Source organism: Cryptomeria japonica, chromosome 8, assembly GCF_030272615.1.
Source record: "Cryptomeria japonica chromosome 8, Sugi_1.0, whole genome shotgun sequence".
In the NCBI taxonomy this organism is placed as follows: domain Eukaryota; kingdom Viridiplantae; phylum Streptophyta; class Pinopsida; order Cupressales; family Cupressaceae; genus Cryptomeria; species Cryptomeria japonica.
The window spans coordinates 373153638-373176185 of NC_081412.1; the positions used below are offsets into that span (position 1 = coordinate 373153638).

At 35.5% G+C, this 22548-nt stretch overlaps 1 protein-coding gene across 1 annotated transcript; it reads left to right on the forward strand.

The window, feature by feature from the left end:
* The first annotated feature begins 19566 nt into the window (after positions 1-19566).
* Positions 19567-22329, forward strand: LOC131857668 (DUF724 domain-containing protein 6-like). Its single transcript, XM_059210368.1, has 2 exons — positions 19567-19971; positions 21610-22329. The coding sequence occupies exons 1-2, from the start codon at positions 19567-19569 to the stop codon at positions 22327-22329; spliced, it is 1125 nt and encodes a 374-aa protein (XP_059066351.1).
* Positions 22330-22548: the final 219 nt, after the last annotated feature.

The following is a 22548-nucleotide window of genomic DNA, read 5'->3' on the forward strand; positions in this document are numbered from 1 at the left end:
ATAAAAATCATGACAAAATTCTCGGATACATCCTCAATGCATTATACAAAGTTTAAACAACCTTGCATTCATCTATCATGAACACATCATCATTGCATTTACTACCATTTATTAGTTGTGCGTTCATCATTTCATTACATTAAGTTGCATTTAATTAAACTTCATTCTTAGATATTCATTAAAGTACATTTTATATCATTTAGTTGCATTTGCATACATATAGTTCATTATCATTTACTTACATTAGTCTCATTACATCATTTCATCATTGCAAAAATCACGACATTTAGATTCATTTGTATGAACAGTCTCATAATTGCATTTACTACCATAATTAGCCATTATTGTGCATTCATTTAGTATCATTTAGCATCATCACTCACCATCATTTAAGCTTGTTTACCATACATTTCTTTATATTTCCTTAGTTGCATGCATTCATTCATTTATTCATTAATTAAAGTGCATTCATCTATCCATCTAGAATAAAGAATATACTCATTCATTTTCATCTTACAACAATTTCATTTAGGATTCATTAAAATGCATTCATTATCCTTTTAATTGCATTAAGGTGTAATTGTTCATTACTCATGAGTTGCATTATCATCACATTATCATTTCACTTAAATCATGTTTTATCAACATTTTAGAATCATAACAAAAACCATTTGTCTTAACATTGGTTTATACATTTTACATGTGCATTCATTTAGAAATCATCACATAAACATTTGTACTTTGCATTTGTTTTTTATTAGGGGAAAAACAGGTTTTGAGGGGACTCAAAACCCCATACTTCAGGTTTTGGAGGGACCCGAACCCCAATAGATTTTACCGGGATCTAGAACCCAACAAAGTAGGCTGCTATTTGTACTTTGCATTTGTTTATCCATATTGCATTCATTTTAATCATCTATATGCATTTGCATACACCATTTGATTCATTGCATTTCAACATATCAAACATCAATATCATCATTTCATCAACATAAAACACAAGTACTATCTATATCATCGTTAGTATCATTTCATTATGCATACATCATCATCATGGCATTACATACATAAAGCATTTCATCAATACATCATGCATACATAAACTTGTATCCTAGTGTTAGCATCACATTCATAAAACATGCATATAGACATCATACAACATGCATATAGGAATCATCTCATAAACACCTACATATAGCAAGTACCAGTATCCATCTAAGCATAAATCATAGATCATCATCCTGCATAAATCCATACATCTCATCCACATGCATATCATCAAAAAATATGGGATCTCCTCATATCACATCATATCATCTCGCAAAAACATACATGTATCATAGTACAATGATGTCAAAAATATCGGCTACCAAGAGCCATCCAAGACATAGTCCAAAATGACAATGTAATAAAATACATAAATGCTCTCTCAAATACCACTCTGACTAGATGATGCACCACCATCACCATTGACACCACCATCACCACCTACTCCCCCACTACCCCCTGCACTACCTCGCTGTGGAGGACCTATTACACCACCACTGCTCTACCTCCTCTGAGATCATTCTGATCTTCCTTGACACATCTGTGAATAGCGCAGTACTTGCTAACTGGCTGGCACCACCTACTCATATAAACCTCGCCAATACTCTATCTCTTCATGCGCTCGCTAAATCTCCCTCATCACCTCCCCAGTAGGACCCTGTGCTCCTACCCCAATCTGTACTCTCTCCTGCAGCTCTGCCAATCTCTCCACCGCATCATCTCTCTCGCACAGCACCATAGTCAACTCTAACTCCCGTGCAAAAAGCTGAACATCTCTAGCTGCAACGTCTGCCTCCATATCCTTCAGCCGACTTTGCAAAACTAATATCATATGATCCTGCAGATCTCCTCCACCTATAGATCCCTCTCCTCCAGTAGCTCCCCCTCCTCCTCCAGTGGCTCCCTCTCCCATATCCATAGGTGCCTCTCCCTCCCCCATATCCCTGCCACCTAATCCCACTCCTCCCTGCATCAAAGGTCCCTATGACAGTTGCAATGGATGCTCGCCTCTCCCTCTCCGCTATAACCATCCACCTCCACCACCTCCACCTCCAAATCCCCCACCTCCTCCAAATCCACCACCACCACCTCCTCCTCCTCCAAATCCACCACCACCACCTCCTCCTCCTCCATCCCCTCCTCCTCCATCTCCTCCTCCTCCATCACCTCTCCCTCGTCCCCCTACTACCACTCCGCCTCTCCCTCTCCTCCTCCATCTCTGTCTCCTATCCTCCTCGAAGGATGGAATCAACTCTGCCAGATCTGATATATGAGGAATAGGATGTGCCGCAATATCTTGCGTATACTCATCAATAACACCTACATCTAACATCCCCAACCTCATCTGCCATGGTCTCGCATGTAGAGTCCAAAACTCTACTAAAGCCTGATCATAAGGTAATACTAGCCCCCACAGGAACCGCTCTCGTATCACCCGTGCATACTCTCCAGACCCACTCGGCAATCCCTAGCTCCGTTCAAACTGTCTCAACACTCTACCAGGTACCTATCTCTCCACATTGTAGGTTGTCCTACCAATCAAGTACCGTGTCATAAATACATACGACAGGGCCTTTGCATCATCCTCCCAGGGCTCGCACTCAATATAAGGCTTCTAGATCACTGTATCCAAATTGTCGAGCACCCGTCGCAACCACTCTAACTTCCCCAAGTGGGGCTGACTCATAATACCACCATACATATATACATAGGGCTGATCCACTGCCCTAAATCTCAGACTCATCGGTCGAGTCACAGGTAAGTGCTCCCATGCCCAGATATGTAGAAGAGTGATCCGCACTCCCAGTGAGCTCATCTCTCGATATACTACCTCATGCAACTCCTAATATAGGTGCAACAACACGCACGGTCCCCATGCCCCCTCAGTCATCATCTTCTCTATCACCAAGCCCCAACCCACGACCAGTCCATGAGATCGTCGATCAGGGTACAACAAGACCCCAACAATACCTGATAATACCATAGGTAGTGGCTCATATAATTTAGCTATATCCTCCCATGCTATTGAGCCATCATGAATAAACACATCCTCATCAAAAAATTGTTGCACTGCTATTGTCCCCTAAGCTCGGTCATATGTCACCAACTCTCCTCGAATAGGAATGTGCAAGATACAACACACATCCTCTAGTGTCACAGTCATCTCCCCTTGTGCTAGGTGAAACCTACACATCTCACTATGCCACCGCTTTGCCAATGCTGACATCAAACCGTGATTCGTCTGAATCACGAGCATATACATCACATCATACAGGCCTGTCGCTGCAATACAATCAACCTTGGCCTCTATCAATCGATCTCGCAACACCTATGTGGCTGGATGCCTCTCCCACATCTGTAAGATGCAAAGCTCTTCCTACATGCGCACATCAAACATCATCATCAGTTGTTTTGTTTCAAACTTTCTTAAGTTTAAACCTAGACTATCAACAGATACTTTGATCAAGTATCTTCAGGTCTCAACAGGTAAGCCATCATGGCACACCTAGACTACAACAGGCATTTATCCTAATGACCTAAGTCTCAACAGGGTTGCTATGGTTCAAAACAACTAACCTCTCCATCCATCCATTGTTGGCATCAAGAGATTCTTTTTCTAAAACACTGGGGCATCTATTTTTCACACAATAGCACTACTCTGATAACAATCACACTACAACAACTACTCAGTAGCGCTAAACAAACAATAGTGCTAGAACAACTACACAATAGCACCATTTCAAACCAATCACGCTACAAGGACTCAATAGCACTCACACTTCATTAGCGCTAAAACAACTACGCAAATTCGCTACAAATTGCAAAAGCACTAAAACCACTATGCAATAGTGCTATAGCGGCACAATAACGCTAGTTTAATTGACAACAACGCCAAAACATAGTTTTAGTGCTATTGTTTTGACTCAACTTGGACAAGGCAAAAAAAACATCAAAAATGCATGAAAAGAAAATTTTCAAATTTACATACCGCTGGTCCATAGTCATCTGGCCACTGGAATCGACGAACTCGCTCTAGCCGAAGATCTGCTATCGGTACCGGCATCCTGACTGTTGCTCACTCTTTCAAAAAGGTCCCTCTCAGAGCTCTGAAATCACTATGGAGATGAATGCAAATGACCCAGTTTTTACCCCTTCACCCCCATATATACCCTTCCCCCAAAACCTAATTTTACCCCACTCACCATTGTGGTCCCCGTGAATTTCCAATGCCCCCCATTTCTCCCTTTTATCTCTGATTTTTTCCATTCTTTCACCAATATTGCTAAATTCTTCTCTTCTACCTCCCCGCCAAATTTCATTCTTTTTCGAGAGATCGCTCGATTTATCAAAATTTTCAGCCCATCTCTCAAGGGGGCATACCACCCATTAAATTAACATTTTATGGGGCATATTTCTTTACACCTATTTTTCTTTCTTTGAAATGACGCAATAAACTGCACTATCTCAAACAGGGGCAAATGTAGTCACATAAATCTATCCAGTTTAATTAAATGAATATTTGATATTTATTTGAATAAAAACCCACTAGCCATCAGTTAATTAAATTAACATTTAATTAATTCATCTTCAAACATTCTCCTATTAATTAAATAAATTATTCAATTTATTTTAATTAATTCATTAAACTAAATTCACAATCAATTAAATGAATAAATTCTATTTATTTCATTTAATCCCCTTTCCTCTTTTAAAAAAATGAAATAAAACATTTATTTAAATAATCAAATCCCCCCCCACTTGCATTCTCCTAAAAATGCAAGTTGCACCTATTTGTTGATATAAATGAATTTTATTTTAATAAAAATCCTATTTTCCCTCACCCACCAAACCCACTTGCAATCCTAAACCACTTCTAGACTCTTCTAACCTCTTCCTAATTAGCCTAATCCATCCCCTAATTATTGTCACGTTCCTAAGCAGTTTGAAGTCACTTCTCAAAGACTCCAAAGTCTTTGAAAAGCATTAAATGCTTTGTGTTCAACAATTTAACCTCTAAAGTCTTCCAAACCACTAATGGCTCTTACATGACCATTAATGGCTCTTACATAACCATTTATGGTTAAATCCACTTGCACCCATGGTTAGGGACTTTGACCCCTAACTCAACCCTCATGTAACCCATGTGTCTCCTCAAGCATTTATTGCTTTGACCATGGTTATCCTCACTAACTCTTGCACAAGAGTTTATCCATTGGATAAAAGCATTATTCTTTGGATAATGAATTTATTCACTCAACTCAACATTAACCCTACCTCCCAAGTTAACCCTCAGGTAATGTCAAGCATTTAATGCTTCTTCCCTCTCCTCTCAACCCATCTCATGTTGAAACTTGTCATCCTAGGATTGGGTTGAAAGTCCTCACATGGATCTTAAACCATTCAATCCTGACCCTTTTTGAGATTACTCAATCTCAACCATCCATTGCTCCATTTTACCTATAAATAGAGCTCATTTCTTCATAATCTAGATCCTGAAAACTTGTATGCATTTATATTATAGTCAATTTTAGAGAATAGCATTTAGCATAAATCACTAATATATTGTTATTTTGGACTAAAATAAATCATTTCCATTTCATAGCATTTAATATTAGTTTGTTTTACACTTGCATAGCATAGTTGATCATTTTTCAATCTTGAACCTCCATAAGGCATCCATAGTGCAAAAAGCTACTGAGAACTACACTCATTTGGAACTTGGAGAGGAGAGGAACAAGGGAGGAGGAGCTACAAGCATGATGGAAGGCATTTGGAGATGCCTTGTTGTATTTGCTTTTATTTTCAAATGCTCTATTATGTTTTTAGTGTCTCTCTTGGTATGCCTTCTTAGAATAGTCTTTGGTTGATTAACACTAACTCTCTTTGTCTCTCTTGGTATGCCTCCTTAGAATAGTCTTTGGTTGATTAACACTAACTCTCTTTGTTTCTTGTGTTTTTCATGTGTGTTGTCTAACCACACATTTTTCTAATTCTTTTTGCAGAGTATCAAAATGCATTCCAGCACCCCTGGTTTCTAAAATGGAATTCTTGGATCATATGGTAGTGCCCCTGGTCCATAGGATAGCGCTCCTCGTATTTCTCATAGCATTTTTGTCAAAGAGATAAAAAATCTTGTAAAAAGAGCTCACCGAGTTAGGGCACAAACCCAGATCTGCAAAGGGGTCAAAAATGACCCTCAAAGCCAACCCAGTAGGTTTGGAAACTTTGAAAATTAGAGGGAAATTTTTTTTTCCAAGTTGCAGACACAGGGAAAGGAAATTGCAGAAAGATCCTTCTCCCACAATGCTCATAATGACACTTAGACTCAAAACATCAAAGGAGAGAAGCACTAATTACACAACAACCTCAAGGAGACCTCAAACAAGCTAAAAAGAGTTCAAATACAAGTAGGCATGATGTGAATACACTTTTGTGTAAAACATAATGTGTAATACACTTTTGTGTAAAAATAATGTGTAATACACTTTTGTGTAAAAATAATGTGTAATACACTTTTGTGTAAAACATAATGTGTAATACACTTTTGTGTAAAACATAATGTATAATACAATTTTGTGTAAACTATAATGCCTCCTCATTGTCCCCTACCTTGAGCTGTATTCCTTATTTTATGTTGTATGATTGTGTACCCATTGCATTGTATCTTTTTGAGGAGGACTCTTTAGTGGGGTTGAGTTATATATTGCTCCTTTTTTTACCCTCGTCATCCACTTCCTCCATGAAAATGGTATCATGTTGTGATTTTGTCTTGTTGAAAGGAGACCCCACAACATGAACATCGCTCTAGTGCTTGAACCAAGATTATTAGAACAAGTGAAGAAAAAAATTACAATAACCCAAATAAAGTAGATTCACATTACTTTCATTTCCAATTGGTCTCAAGTCATTAGGTTACAGACACCGTGTTTATTGCCACAGTAAAGTCACCATTTTTATCACCACAGTAAAGTAGTTGTTTTTAACACCACAATAAAGTCACCGTATTTATCTCCTCAGAAAGCAAAGGAAAACACACCATGTTTATCACCATAGTAAAGAGAGAGATAAGAGAGTTATCATTGTTTCGCAGGTCAAAAGATTACATTGACCAAGGTTGTTGTGAAACTGTGACAAGAGATGCAAACAACACAAAGTGTTTATCGCCATAGTGTAGATGGAGGAAGAGAGAGATCGTTGGTTCGTGGGTCAACCAGCTGTGTTGACCAAGATTCCTACGAAACGATGACAAGAGATGCAGACAACAAAAAGTGTTTATCGACATAGTGAAGATGGAGAAGAGTGAGTTATCGTTGTTTCACGAGTCAATCGACCATGTTGACCAAGATTCCCGCAAAACGACAATAAGAGATGCAAACAACACAAGTGTTTATTGCCACAATGAAGATGGAGAAGAGAAAGTTATCTCTATTTCACGGGTCAACTGATCGCATTGACCAAGATTCCTGCAAAACAATGACAAGAGATGCAGACAACATAAAGTGTTTATCGGTACAACAAATATGGAAGAGAGAGTTATCATTGTTTCATGGGTCAACAGACTATGTTGACCAAGGTTGCTACAAAATGGCGAGGAGAGATGCAGACAAAACAAACTATTTGTTGCTATAGTGAAAAATTGAAATATCTTCCCTAATAATTTACTTTCATTTCCAATTGCTATCAAGTCATTAGGATACAAACACCTTGTTTATGGCCACTGTAAAGACGGCATGTTTATCTTCACACTAAAGACACCGTGTTTATCTCCACAGTAAAGACACCGTGTTTATCGTCACTTTAAAGACAACGTGTTTATTAGAAAAGGAAACCAAGGAGATAAGACGATGTGTTTATCACCATAGTGAGATTGGCTTTTAAAATATAGTAAAATGAGATTTTTGCATAAGACTAGAATATAATAATTGCTTTGGTGAATTAATGAAATGAACAATAGAAGTTTAGCATCAAGAATATTATTTTGAATTCTAGACACGGGTGATGATGTGTATTCTTGGAAAGTCTTATTTTGGCAACATATTTTTGCATCATGTTAGAGTGCCAAAATTTTTGGAGAATATTCTTATTGTGTATTTATGAGGGCCATTTATTAATAGGTCAGCTCAAAGAAAAAATAGCAATAACTTTTGCGATACTTGATGGATTTGAGTGAAACAACAACTGAAATAAAGTTGATGGGTCAGTGCAAGAAGTTAAGTCCACTTTTTGGCCAAAAAATGGAAGTGTTTTCCTTGATTTTCAGATTTTGCCACATTTAAGATGAAAATTTGAAGCACTTAGAGATTGAAGCTTGAAAAAAGTAAGTAATACAAAATATAGCGCTCGGAGTCTAGTTTCCAAATATGTAATTTATTTTAATACCCACATAATTAAAATTTACTTTCAAAAGGGATTTTGAAAAACCGCTTTTTAAAAATGCCTGTTTCCGGACCATACTATGCACATGTACGACCCACACTTTTTGACACAAATAAAATTTTTGGTTCAAATCTTCTTGGGAAATGATTTGTAACATACTAAAGATTGATGAGCATATCTTTTTGTATTTTATTTTTTTTACTTTTTTTTTATTAATTTTTTATTGGCCCTAATTGTTGTTTTAAAAACTCGTTGTGTATGACCCACATAATTTGACCTAAACTTATTATTTTATTTATTTATTTATTTTAAATAGAAAATAATTTTGTGTAGATTGATGACATATAATTTTTTTTTCAAAAAACTTTAAAAGAAAAAAGGTATTATATAAACAAAATCAATTAATATTTCAATTTTATGGACTAGATTGAGTATAAATTAATTAAAAATAGATAAAATAATATTTTAAAAAAAAAAATTACATATTCAAAATCTACACAGTATAATCTAAAATGGGTTTTAATTTCGTCAAAAAAATCTTTGATAATAGGCATGAAAAATTTGGCAGAAGTCAGTATTTGAGCATGTCATTGATACAAGCTTGAACTTGCAGGTCCAATTCTAACGTTTGGGCATTCCATGCCTTTCCCGAACCTAAACTCGATGCACATGGTGGGTTTGGTTTTGAAATTTCAAATAACGGGGCTCTGTTCTATAACGAGACCTTGTTATTTAAATATATTGGGTTCCCATTATATAAAGTGCAAAAATGACTTTGTAGGGATTTTAAAATAAATAAAAATACTTTTACAAAATAGGGCCCCGTTTTTTAAATAATGGAGCCTCATTTTGTACATAGCGGGGCCTTGTTTTTTACATAACGGGGCCCCGTTATTTAAAAATATATATTTTTAAAAACGGGGCCCTGTTTTGTAAATAATGTGGCCTTGTTTTATGAATTTTTGGCTTGGGAGCTTGAAGTATAACGGGTTCTCATTTTATATAAAATGAGGCCCCGTTCCTAGTGGCATGTTTCCCAATGCATGCACTCCCCCCTAAGTGGGACTCATCTTTGTGCACTTACCCTGATACACATTAATTTCATTTGCATTTGGTATCAAGTCATTAGGATAACAAAACTATGTTTATAAATATGAAGTTGCTAGTCGAATTACACAATGTATTTTTAAAAATATAGAAAGCTTAGATATCATCAATCCTTCTCCATCATTGTATATGAGTCAACCAAGAAGGAATAATTTATATCATCCCCTTCTTCTAAAATAACTCCTTCCTATCCTCCTAGTAGATTGCCACCAAAGACACCTACTTTTATAACTACACTCATTTCAAAGGCTCAAAAGGATTAATAGACTAAGGATTAAAAATAATGTGACATACACTTTGGTTTGAAACACAATGTGGAATACACTTTTGTGTAAAACACAACGTGAAATACACTTTTGTGTAAATCACAATGTGGAATACACTTTCGTGTAAAACACAATGTAAAATACACTTGTGCATAAAACACAATGTGGAATACACTTTTGTGTAAAACACAATGTGTGAAATATATCTCAAATGATCAGTTTGATATCACAACCTTCCTCTTCAAGTAATAGAGGAATGTGCACCCCAAGAAAAGTGTACTCCTTATTTTATGGCATTTTAGGATTGTGATAGGTTTCCACCATAATGCAAAAATCACTCATTTATTTTGTTTACACACTATTCCTTTGACAAAGTAGATGAAATATATTAAAATGAAGAGACAAATATATAGAGGTAATATTGAGAGGTAATCTTTTAATTTATGATTATATGATTTTTCGTTACTATCTAGTTGATTATTTGAAGAGGTTACAAAATATGTTTCTCTAGCATCCGAAAAGGTTATGTTTCAGGTTGGCACAGTTGAACAAAGAACAGTGAAAACAATACAAGAAAGCTGGATAAGTATGGAGTGGAATGATCATGGAATGTGAAGAGGGAGTGGAATGTGATAGAGCACCCTAAGAGAGAAAGAATGTGAGAGGGAGAGAGAAAGGGAGAGATATATAGACTTGAGAGGTGGATGGAGGGATGGTGTGTGTGTGTGTGTGAGAGAGAGAGAGAGAGAGTGAGAGAGAGAGAGAGAGAGAGAGAGAGAGAGAGAGAGAGAGAGAGAGAGAGAGAGAGAGAGAGAGAGAGAGAGAGAGAGAGAGAGAGAGAGATGCTCAAAAGGATTAATAGACTAAGGATTAAAAACAATGTGGAATACACTTTTGTGGAAAACATAATGTCGAATACACTTTTGTGTAAAAAATAATGTGGAATACTTTTGTGTAAAAACACAATGTGTAAAATATATCTCAAATGATTGGTTTGATATCATAGCCTTCCTCTTCAGGTAATAGAGGTATGTGCACCCCAACAAAAGTGTATTCCTTATTTTATGTTGTATGATTGTGCACTCATTGATATCAATACCTTCCTCTTTGGGTAATAGAGAAAGAATGGATTGAAGAAGAGAGAAGGGGGAGGTTACCCAAGATGTAAGATGACTCAATATGTGCAAAGAAGCGAGATATTCACAAGGTTCTCTTTCTTTTCAAGAAAGGTTAATCACTCATTGTACTCTTTTCTTCACCTCACTCTTTCTCCCTATCTATATCAAACTCTCTCCCTCTCACTCCCTCATTTCCTATCTCTAGATACCTTTCTAACTCTCTCTAGAGCCATTTCTAGTAAAAATTGAGATAAAGCTTCACTATTAGATTGTCAAGATTCTTTCCCTTGCTAATAAGTTTTGTATTTGTTCAAAAATTCTTGTGACTAGTGATTATTTTTTCAAGATAGAGTGACTACTTAAATATTTTCTATAGCTCTCTTTATATCAATGAAAGTGAGTTTCATTGATTTGCCTACGAATTATGTTTCATGAATCTATTAATCTTGGTCATATCACTTCATCTTGTGCTTCATTGATTTTACTATGAATTATGTTTCATGAACCTATTGATCTTGACCTTATCATTTCATCATAGGTTTCCACCCTCATCTATTCATCTTGTGTTTTGTTACAACCTTATGTGTTTTTTTAAAAATTGCAAAATACCATGTGTTTTCCACTTTCTATTGTCAAATGCTTTGTGTTTTGCAAACTATTTGCATAAAATGAGGTGTTTTATATTATGCATAATAATTCATAATTTATATGAATTAGAGATTAGACAATAATTTACAACTCTAGGTCTATAAGGATTTACATCTAAAACTTAATGCATTAAAATAATTTATAATTTTACAACTCTAGGTCTATGAGGATTTAACATCCTATTGTGTTTAACAAAAAGAAATTTGAAATAAAATTCTCAAGGTTCTAATAAAATATTATGCTAAACCAATAATTTAAAATGTATAGTTTAAAACCCTCTTTAGAAGATTTATTCCCAAAAAGTACCCTTTAAGGAGAAAAACAAGTGAAAAGTTTTGTTCCCAAAAAGTACTATATAAGGAGCAAAAAGAAGTATTGTAAATTTATCAAAAGATCAAAATAGCATATGTGATTTATAAATCAACGTATACTAGGGGAAGGTCAAGAGGCATTGAAAAGGATAATATAGTTATAAATTTTCTTAGTAGCTTCAAGTGATGGTCATGCACATACTTTTATAAGTTGGGCCATGGTCAATTTGGTAGGAAATGACCATTGCATGTTTTTACTCTAAAAAGATGATAACACAAATGGTACAAGAAATTGTATACCAATGTTGGCCTCTAAGTATATTATGGTAAAAAATATATTATAATACTTATATTATATGTATTCCTCTTTAAAATTTATATTTTCAAGTCTAGAAATCAAAATAGATAATTTAATCTCATTCAAACAATAATATGTGTATTTTATATTTATGTACATGATGATATTCTTTCTATGTTGATTTCACTTGCAACGACAGTAAGGGATTGTTATTTTTCATGTTGATTTTACCTACAACAATTATAAAGGGTTTTTTTTGGTCATTTTGATTCACTTAGAGAAACCATATAATGAGTTTGTTCCAAGTGCTATGAAAAATATTGTCATTTTTTTCCACTTAGAATAGATAATAATAGTTTTGCTTTGTTTCCTTTTTAAGGAAAAATCAATATTAGTAGGTGTTTCCAACAATGATTTACGTTTAAAGTGATCTTATATCTATCTTATTGTATGTTAAAAATATCAGTTGAAAGATAATTTCTTCAAGGCTACATAGTGTGGGACTACTATTTAAATAATTGATCCATTAAGGCTACACCATCTTCTTGAGCAAGCAATCTTTCAATATCTTTCAAACTTCGATCACAAATATTTACACAATATGATTCAAACTACCATAATGTGAGCATACCAAAATTAACATATAATATATTTAATAGTTAAGAAAAGACACTATATAATAAAATATGACATGCACATACCTAAAATGTAAGATTAACATTATATCTTTTATTAAATGATACAATAAAATTTTATTGTAGAAAATAAAAAATAAAAGTTCATAATCAAAATAAATATACATTTTTAAAATTATTTTATTTTCTACTTAGGGAGAGCTCTTTTAAATATTTATATATTATCTTTATGGAATAAAAACTTAACTATTATAGAACTATTAACAAAGTTCTTCTACACTTTCTGCAACATTGCAAATAATTTAGCATGGCAATCATTTATAAGGGCCTTCCAAAGTTACACATACATAATGCAGTTACCACAGGCCACAGCTCCACACTAAACACAAAACCTAACTAAATTACAAAGTTGCAGGATTAAAATGCAGCCAAATTGCTACTCTTCCTTCTCTACTAATCATCTCAAAGATATGTGAGAAAAAAACAAGATGAAATCGTTCGGGAGGTAGCTGGCACTAATGGTACGAACACATTTTTCCTTACCATTGGAACACAAAAATGTTCTTCAAATAACAGTAGATGGAATTAAATAAATACTGGAAAAAGATAAAACGAATCAGACCAATACTTGTTTCAACAATCTTATCATATATCAAACACTTAATCTTTTTTTTTATCAGTAAAGGCAGAGCCAGAATTTATATTAATTATGGTTAAATACAAAGATTGTTCACTGAGTTTCATAACATTCAAAAAACACCTATTTTCATCGAACGCAGCATAACATAGAACCCTCAACAGACTGGAAACCTTTAAGCTTAAGATTTAGCCATTTTATGAGAGCCATCAAAATTTAATAGTCTGGAGAAAAAGGGACTATCAACGATAATGGTAGATTTCCAACTGCCTAAAACCAGAGTATTTAAACATGCAAGTATGGAGCCAAAATAAAAATATACAAATTTATGATAAAGTATCAAGTAGAGAAATTGAAGTATCAACAGAAGGGAACCTAGCTTGCATTGGGTAAATCAGGTTGCGGCAGCTCCAATCTCTATCGACCACGACCTTTGCCTGCTGGACGACCCCGGTCATGACCCGCGCTCCTACGACCCCTGCTCGAGCCACCTCCGCAGGTTTTGCTTCTACTTCTGCAGCTTTCATAAACAGGATTCCATTCAACTTTGCAAACTGGAAGAGATCCTCCTCTTTTCCTTGGGCCTCTGGTCATCTCCTAAGAAATGGAGAATACTCCAGAATATTATTGCATTTTTTAATGGAAAAAGATACAAATGGATAAAACTACACTATCGATTCTGATGAGCTTAACAATCAATCTCTTCCGGCCATTAAATTATTAAAAGATCTGAAAGAATTAAAGAAGAATTCCTCCACAGAATTTCATAATCTTACAATGAACAGTCCACCGGATCTGGAAAAAGCGATTAACAAAAAAAGGAAATACATATATATTTCGTTTTCAAACATTTAAAACATGGGTATATAAAATACAATATGTACATTTAATTGCTCAAAATCTTGCCTCCAGATAACGTGCCGAGGAAACCATGACTATCCATGCCTTTCTGATCTTCTGAAATCCATCTATTTTTGCATGCCATGAGCTCGTTACAAGCCATGAACATGATAATTTCAATGCCAGCGAATGGGAGCAGGTTACTATAGCTGCGCAAAATTGATATGTAGATCTTGGTGACCACTTTCTACAAAACAAAAAAAATGAAAATGGAGGGGCAGCTGGAGGGATTTGATTCAAATATTTTTGAAAAATGTTTTGGGCAGGAGGATATTTAAAATTTAAAATGTCATTCCATCCATTTTTTCCGCCCGCTGTGTGTGTTGTTTGTTTCTACTCCCTCCATTTGTACGGTTGTTCATTAATCCATGCATCATTCAAGAGATGGATATGCATGTTGGATCTTATGTATGGGTGTTATTTTATGTGGAGAATAGTAGAGCCATTTAAATTTTGGGAGAGAGATATTCCAACCTTACCTTAACCTTAAAAGTGGAGCATTAAATCTCACCCATTGAATAGATTCAATCTCCACCCTTGATTCCAGTAGTGCTAACAATACCTAAAACATAACCAAAATGAAATTGTGAAGAATTCTAGCCCTATTTTCATTTTTCCCAACTCTCCTCTTCTCCATGGAAGCCATGAAAACTTCCAAGAATGCCTAGATAGCTTGCTTCTATCCCTCTACCAGCAAGTTATGACAAAATATTCTAGTTAGATTTTCATTCCCATGTTTTTCTTTTTAAAATTATCCTAACTTTATGAATTTTCCTTATTTGTTGAAGGGTTTTGTGTTTTTCTGCAAGGAACAAGGAAGATAACCAGCTACCCACGACCATCGGGTAGCTAAGAGCAATGGAGGATCTGAAAATTTTTGAGTGTTTGAGTTTACTTATTCATTTTATTGTTGTATAAAAAATTTATTTATCTTAATTTTATATAGATAAAAAAAGTTGTGTGTGGCGTTGTCCCTAGGTGGTAGAGCAACCCCTATGGGCGCTGTGACCTACCCATGAGGACGTAGCCTCCCAGTGGAGGGTGTTACGACCCCCATAGCAGGAGTTGCAGCTCCCATGGGGTTGCAACCCCCACCGTGGGTGTTGCGGTCCTCATGGGGGACTGAATCCCCATAGCAGGTGTTGTAGCCCCCACCGTGGGTGTTGCAACCTTCATGGGGGTCGTAGCCCCCTCTGTGGGCGCTACAGCCTCCATGGGGTCACAAGCACCCCACAATGGGCACTATGAAACCCTAGGGTTGTGGGCACCCTTGAAAAACGCCCCCCCCCCCCTCTCCACAAAAAAACTATATTTTTAAATTTTTTTTGACCTAAAATTAATTTTCAAAATAGAAAATAATGTGTAGACAAGAAAAATAATATTACATTCACATATCTCCAAACAAATATATGTGAATTTGTATAGTTACCATATGAAGGTTACCTACATGTACATGTATACTTTTATTGCATATTTTATTCAACTCAAACTTTCCAGAATTTTGAATTCCATAAAAGAGGTTAAAAAAAACATTATTAGAGTACCCAAGAGTCAAGAGATGTGTAGTAGTAATGCTTTTCAGAAATCTTTTGTGCTTCCTCAGACATGATAAAGCATCCATGGCCAAATATAAACATTCATAATTTACTTTACTACTAGCCCCTTTTTAAAACATTCAACTAATATGCAATTCATTTTTTTCAATAATTTAAGAGGTATAGAAAAACTACTTTTCAGATTTCTAAATTAACACATATAGGAGATAACTACATTATAATATTATTCAAGAAAATTTCACTGGAAATAATGATTAAAATATTTTATACATCATAGAAATAAGAAATAACAGCTACCCACATAATCCTCTTATGGAGCTCACTAACATATATTTTCATGAACATCTTACATTTGAACAATGAATATTGGAAATGCCTTAGAACATAATCCAGAACTTTTATACAAGGAAGCCACAAATAAAAAAAAACTCTTAACACAACATCACTTCATCTTCATGAACAATTAAACAGTTCCTCAAAATGGTCTGCATAAAGGTGACATGGATGGAGGACCTAGCAAATAGAACAATTGACAAATAGCTGCCAATGAGGAGCTCACCTCCTAGCCATTGGACTTAAATTAGCCCACCCCCGAGCTAGGGGACAATTGTAACCCAAAAAATTATCTTTTCACACAACACCCAAACAAAGACACAAGAAAACAATTCACTGCACATGTTTGCACACTACTCCTAATCCCATACAAAAGAGGAAGAAATGTTTTTTTCCCAAGGGTGAAATGGGGGCATCTCTCAAGTAATCAATTAACCTTCACATTCAACTTATAAAACAAATACTATTTCCATTATATTTGTAGATCAATAGGGATACTCATATCCCATTTCTCCAATTTTCAAGGGGTACTCATGTACCCATCTAAATAACATACAAAAAATGGGGTACTCTTACCCTCAATTCATACTCCATATATGCATTTGGGTACTCATGTACCCATGACAATTTATTTATAAATCTTGGGGTACTCATACCCCCACTCAAGAGTGCCACACCTGAATTCACCTTTACCCAAACAAAACAAACAAAGTTCTGGCAAGAAAATTTTCTCAAATTAAAGAGCAGTAAAACAATTGACAACTCAACATCTGAAAATCTCAACACCAACAAAACCCAAAACCCCTTACACACCAAAAAAAAACTAAAAAAACAAGATGCAACCAAATACAAGTATAAACATATCACAAAGGTGAAGGGCACCTACTTGGAGCAAAATTCTTCAAGTTGTCTTCCTCCCTTTCCAACCTTTTCCTTCCTCTTTCTTGCCTTCTTCTTCCCAATTTTGTTGATTTTCCCAAAAGCCCCTTCCTCCTCTTTTCCATTGGCTAAATAGACTTGGAAGAGGAAGCCCTCCATGAAGAGAGGGAGTGACATTTGTCACTCTCCCCTTCCATCCATCCCGTGTGGAGAAGGGTTGAGGAGATGTCATGTCTCCCCTTCCCCTTACTCCATATATCTTTCAAAACATTCCTACCTTCTTCCAAGTGTCTCAAGAGGAGGGATTTGATTCTCTCCCACCTCTTGGGAGGAGGAGGAAGTTGGGATGGAATCTTGTCTATCCCAAGAAGCTCAAACCCATAGGCAATTAAAATTTAAAAATTAAAGGACTCAAAAACCACCAAATTAAAAGATTAACCTCTTCAAAACACCCCCAACCCCTAACCTAATGACCTAGGGGTCTTACTTCTTCACCAAGGGATGATATGGTGACCCAAAAAGGCTCCAAGGAGGGTATAAGATTTTTACGCAACAATAAAAAAATCACATCAATCACTACCAACACCCACAATTACAAAAGCTCATAGAAACAACATATAACACATAGACCCATACCCTACACAAGGGTTAGGATCGATTAACTGGAATGATTACAAAAGGATTACAACTTGTCCCCAGTTTCCCATTGGCATAATCTTGCATTCTCAAAACATGTGTCAGTCCAACAATATAATATCATCTAAATATTAAGAACATGTGCAATAATTGCAACCAAACCATAACATCACATTTAATTGATTCACCACATCATCAAATCTAAACGTTTATATTAGGAGAGAGAGATGATAAAACTTATACAAAACATATCAAGATTCCACTGCATCACCAACTCATGTATCATATGAACTATGCACATAACTATATGTAGAAAAACAACCATAACACATCATATGAGAATGAAACCACTGTGAAAGATCCATGAACAACATAGAGTACATATAACATGAGTAACATGATGATAGCAAGTGTTCACCCATACCCTAACCTCTATGCATAACATCACATAATCTAACATAATGTCCATACCATGAAATAAAAAGATCCATAACATAATGTCTAACTCATAAACCTATCAAGAGACTCCACTGTGGGGTAACTAGCTAGGGAAGGGTCTGATAGAGTATATGTATATTTAAGATTAATTTTAGTGATTTTAAGAAAAAAGTGACTCCATTTTGGTCATCCATTTCTATGCACATAGCCAACTTCCCATTATCTTTTTTATGCATATTTAGAAATTTTCAAGAATCTCCTTTTTCTTCTAAACTCCAACCCAAGTTGTTTGGAATTGGATACATTCTATTTTAAAAAGCATTTCAGCTTGAGCTCTTCACCTATCATATGATAGTTTTAGGTAATTAACCCATAATACTAGCAAGATACAATCAAATTTGGCATGCTTTGAAAGTGGACATAGTTTTCTTAATTTGGAAAAATAGTGATTCATTTGTTGGCCTAGTTATGGATAAGCATTTTTCCATGTATAATAGAACTATCATTTGTTCTAAATGTTATGTTATTGATCCAAGTTCAAGCCAACAAAGCAACTCTAGAGGTTGCTTATTCATAGACTTTAATTAAGCACCAGGCTAATGCTCCTTGTATGGTTGCTTGCATTCCTCTTTCACCAACTAGCAAGAATCCTTCTCTACCATAAGGGTGTGCCCCTCCTTTATGTGGACATCAACATGTTCACAATCATAGCTACATGTGTGGCCATCATGGATGGCTCCTAGGGATATCTACATCCTTGACAATGTGGATGGACTCCTTTGCCACATGGGCATTCCTTTGCTTCTTAGTGTGACCGTGCTAATTGTCTTAATTTAATGAAAAGATTTCTAGTTTGAAAATTTCCATTTTACTTGTGTGTGGTACTACTCAACAAAAAGAAGACATGATAACCCCATCACACTCTAGAAACCCATTACTAGGAGTAAGGATAGACTTTTTTAATTATAATTACATTCCAACTCACACATATTATTAAACTAAATACTTAATTCTTTACATTTATTTTTTTTTAAATTAAAATTTATTATTCAATATTTAATTCCAACTCTCATATATATTTATTGTAGAGATTTGTATGATTAGCCGAAATTAACATTTAAAAAATTGGAAACATCACCATTATATGACTAGCTTTTTCTAAGATTTAGAAATTAAGAAAACCCAACTCAAAAAAAATCATTTAAAACCGAAACCCAAATCATGAAAAGAACTGATAAGGAAACAAACACTAGATGTGATGATGGCATCCTCTGCATGGCTGCTTTAGGCTATTTTAGTGACTACCTTCTCGTGTATTTGCAACTGGCAACTGGGTAGTTAGTTCTACAAAATTTTCATATGTTGCAGGGCAAGGGACAAATGAGTAGTCTAAAAAAAGGTGAGAAGGTTGAAGTTTTCCGTGATGAAGAAGGTTTTAGTGGAGTCTGGTTCTTAGCAACTATTGTAAGGAAGGTTGGAGCAAATTTTGTTGTTGAATTCAAGGATTTGATGTCTGATGATGGGAAATCAAAACTGAAGGAGACTGTGGAGGCTCGTCAGATAAGGCCTCAGCCACCTAATCTCAATAGACAGCACTTTGAGCTTCATGAAAAAGTTGATGCATATGACCGAGATGGGTGGTGGGAAGGAATTATAGACAATGTCTTAGCAGACAACAATTATGTTGTTTATTTCCCCCAGATTCTGCAGAAATCAGAGTACCATATATCTCATCTCCGTCTTCACCTGGAGTGGGTCCATGGCAAATGCCTTCAGCCTTCAGAGGTATGCTTTTATGGATACAAATGGCTCTTTCCATTCTCAGGTTGAAAAAAGTTTTCATTTCACTGATTTGCAAGACTTCAATTACCTTGTTTGGATGTTCTTCCTACTGGTTTGAAATTTTTGTAAAGAAGTAAGACTATTGTTATGCCTCTTGATATGTGTGACTTCGTCTGGCTGAAGGGTATCCACATTCCTGATTTTACAGGGTAGATTTTTCCTTTCTGTTGCATTTCTGAAAAGGATGTCGTGTTAACGTAAAAATAGCTTCTAATTTTAACAGTAGCATGGAAGAAAATTGGGAATTTATGTTCGTCCATCGAGTTCAGCCCTGGAAGTTGATGGGTTGTGGACTGTCTTTTCAATTTTAAATCCTATATTTTTTCTGGGTAAATTCTAGATTTTTTTAGTCTGATTTCAGTCAGTACAGTGAAGGTAACAAAACCGTCAAGCAGAGTTTTGAATGTTGATGGATTTGTCATCGTGATAGTCTTTTAACTATCACACCACATATTTAATTGCTTAAATTATATAATTTAAATTGTTATATTTTTATATAACTTTTTATGACTAAGGTTATGATTCTCTTCATGCCTGCTTTTGTTTTAAGGCTATTCTTCAAGGGTCACCCTCAAGCTCTGTGATAGCCTTCATGCCTGCTTTTGTTTCAAGGCCATTTTTCAAGGGTCACCCTCAAGCTCTGTGATAGCTGTTGAAGGCTTCAGGTTCAATAAAGCTATCTGCCATTTTTATTTGATTTGAGAAAAAATTGAGTCAAACTAAGTTTTTGGGGAGGCAGAGAACAATATCCTTTTTTAAACTGGTGAACAAAAACTACGAAGAAGACACTTTGGAAAAACTCATGCACATATATTACGGGAAAACAAAAATGGACTTAATTATAGCGTTTACCTGATAAAATAACAATCTTCTGGATTAGACAAATGTCCCTCAAGAACCCTGACCAAAAGGGAAACACAATCTTATCAGTTGTTGATTTTCATACTTTTGCTCATAACTGACAACTTTTAGTAATTGTTCACATGGCCATGGATTATATTCTCTGGGTAAATTATTCTTTTTGAGTTTGAATTCCTTTATGATCTACATCATTTCACACAAGCATTGGTTTTGAGTCCAGCCACCCTCTCTGTAACTGTAGACATGGAATGGAGTTTTATGACATTCATTATTTTTCTTTTTTCAACGAAATAATGTCTGCCACCTATAGTAATGCTTCGAGGCTCAGAAGTGAAAAAACCCCTAAAGTTGTAGTTAAATGCTTGTCATGGGTTTTCTTCTCTGTGCTTGAATCTTTACATAAAATTGATTGGCAGGGTTGCTATCTGTCTTATCCTGATATGAATTTCTAGAGTAGTTACCCGTTTTTTTGATAAGGAACTGAGTTCTGTGATTGTATTTGAATATACTGACTGACCTGATATGTGATTGTATTTGAATATACTGACTGACCTGATATGTGATTGTATTTGAATATACTGACTGATCTGATATGTGATGAAGTAGATTTAAAAGTTATAGTCTTGCCATCATTTTGTTTAGATGCATTGGTTTCATAACCATTGAAGATTGCCTAAAACCTAAACTATGATTATACTTGTTATCTGTCATCAAACCCAGGGATTAAATCAGTCGCATCCAATGCCTCTCCAATCATATCATGAAAATGTGCAATGCATGTCTTCAAGTCCAGAAAAAAGATCTACTAGAGCCAAAAACATGTCTTTGAAACCAGATAAAAGATCTAGCAGAGTCAAAACCATATCTTTGAAACCAGAGAGAAGATCTACCAGAGCCAATAAAAGGCAAGGCGAAGCCAATGTTTGTGGACTCTCACTAGAAGATAAGGCAGGTGCTCAATGCAGTTCCTTTCAAAATCCAGTGAACAAGCTAACTAAAAAGTCAGCAGAAAGAAAGAGTGGAAATAATGTTCCCTTTGACAATGGTTCTTCTGACAAAGGGAAAATGGATACAGGGGGAACAGATTTAAAAGTTAATCCTGAAATGCCTAACATTCTTAATATGAGAAGAGAAGTTCAAGAAGCAACAGGCTCCCATTCTAAACATGAGACCAAATTTCCAATGACTATTCCTTGTCTTGAGTTTGTTGGGGAAGCCATTGTTGGTTATCCAGATAATGTCTGTGAGATACACACAAAAGCAAGTTTGAAACAGATAGAGAAGCTTGCTTATCGTTCATCACTCATGGCATTGTATCTTCAAGGAGTTCATACATGGAAAAGAGAAATGCTCCTTACAGAGCTCAGGCAGGTCCTACATATCACTACTGAGGAGCATGCGAATGTACTTACTCACATAACCTCTGGTCAATATGACTGAGTCACCCTATGACCAGGTTAGCACTTAATACTGAAGGTGTAATGGATTATATGTGTGACAAGACTGCTAATGTTGTATACTGACTTAGAACTTTTGCTGATGCATATAAACTTGAGGGACTTCCATATTACAATAGAATAGTTCTGCATAGCTCATGTACAAACTATGGTTTAACTCTTTCTTATATAAGATTGCCTTCTAAGCATGACATGTTGGATA

Coding starts and splice junctions, on each gene's coding strand:
- LOC131857668 (XM_059210368.1), top strand. CDS start 19,567: ATGAGTAGTCTAAAAAAAGGTGAGAAGGTTGAAGTTTTCCGTGATGAA. Junction 19,972..21,609: donor AATGCCTTCAGCCTTCAGAG/GTATGCTTTTAT, acceptor CATCAAACCCAG/GGATTAAATCAGTCGCATCC.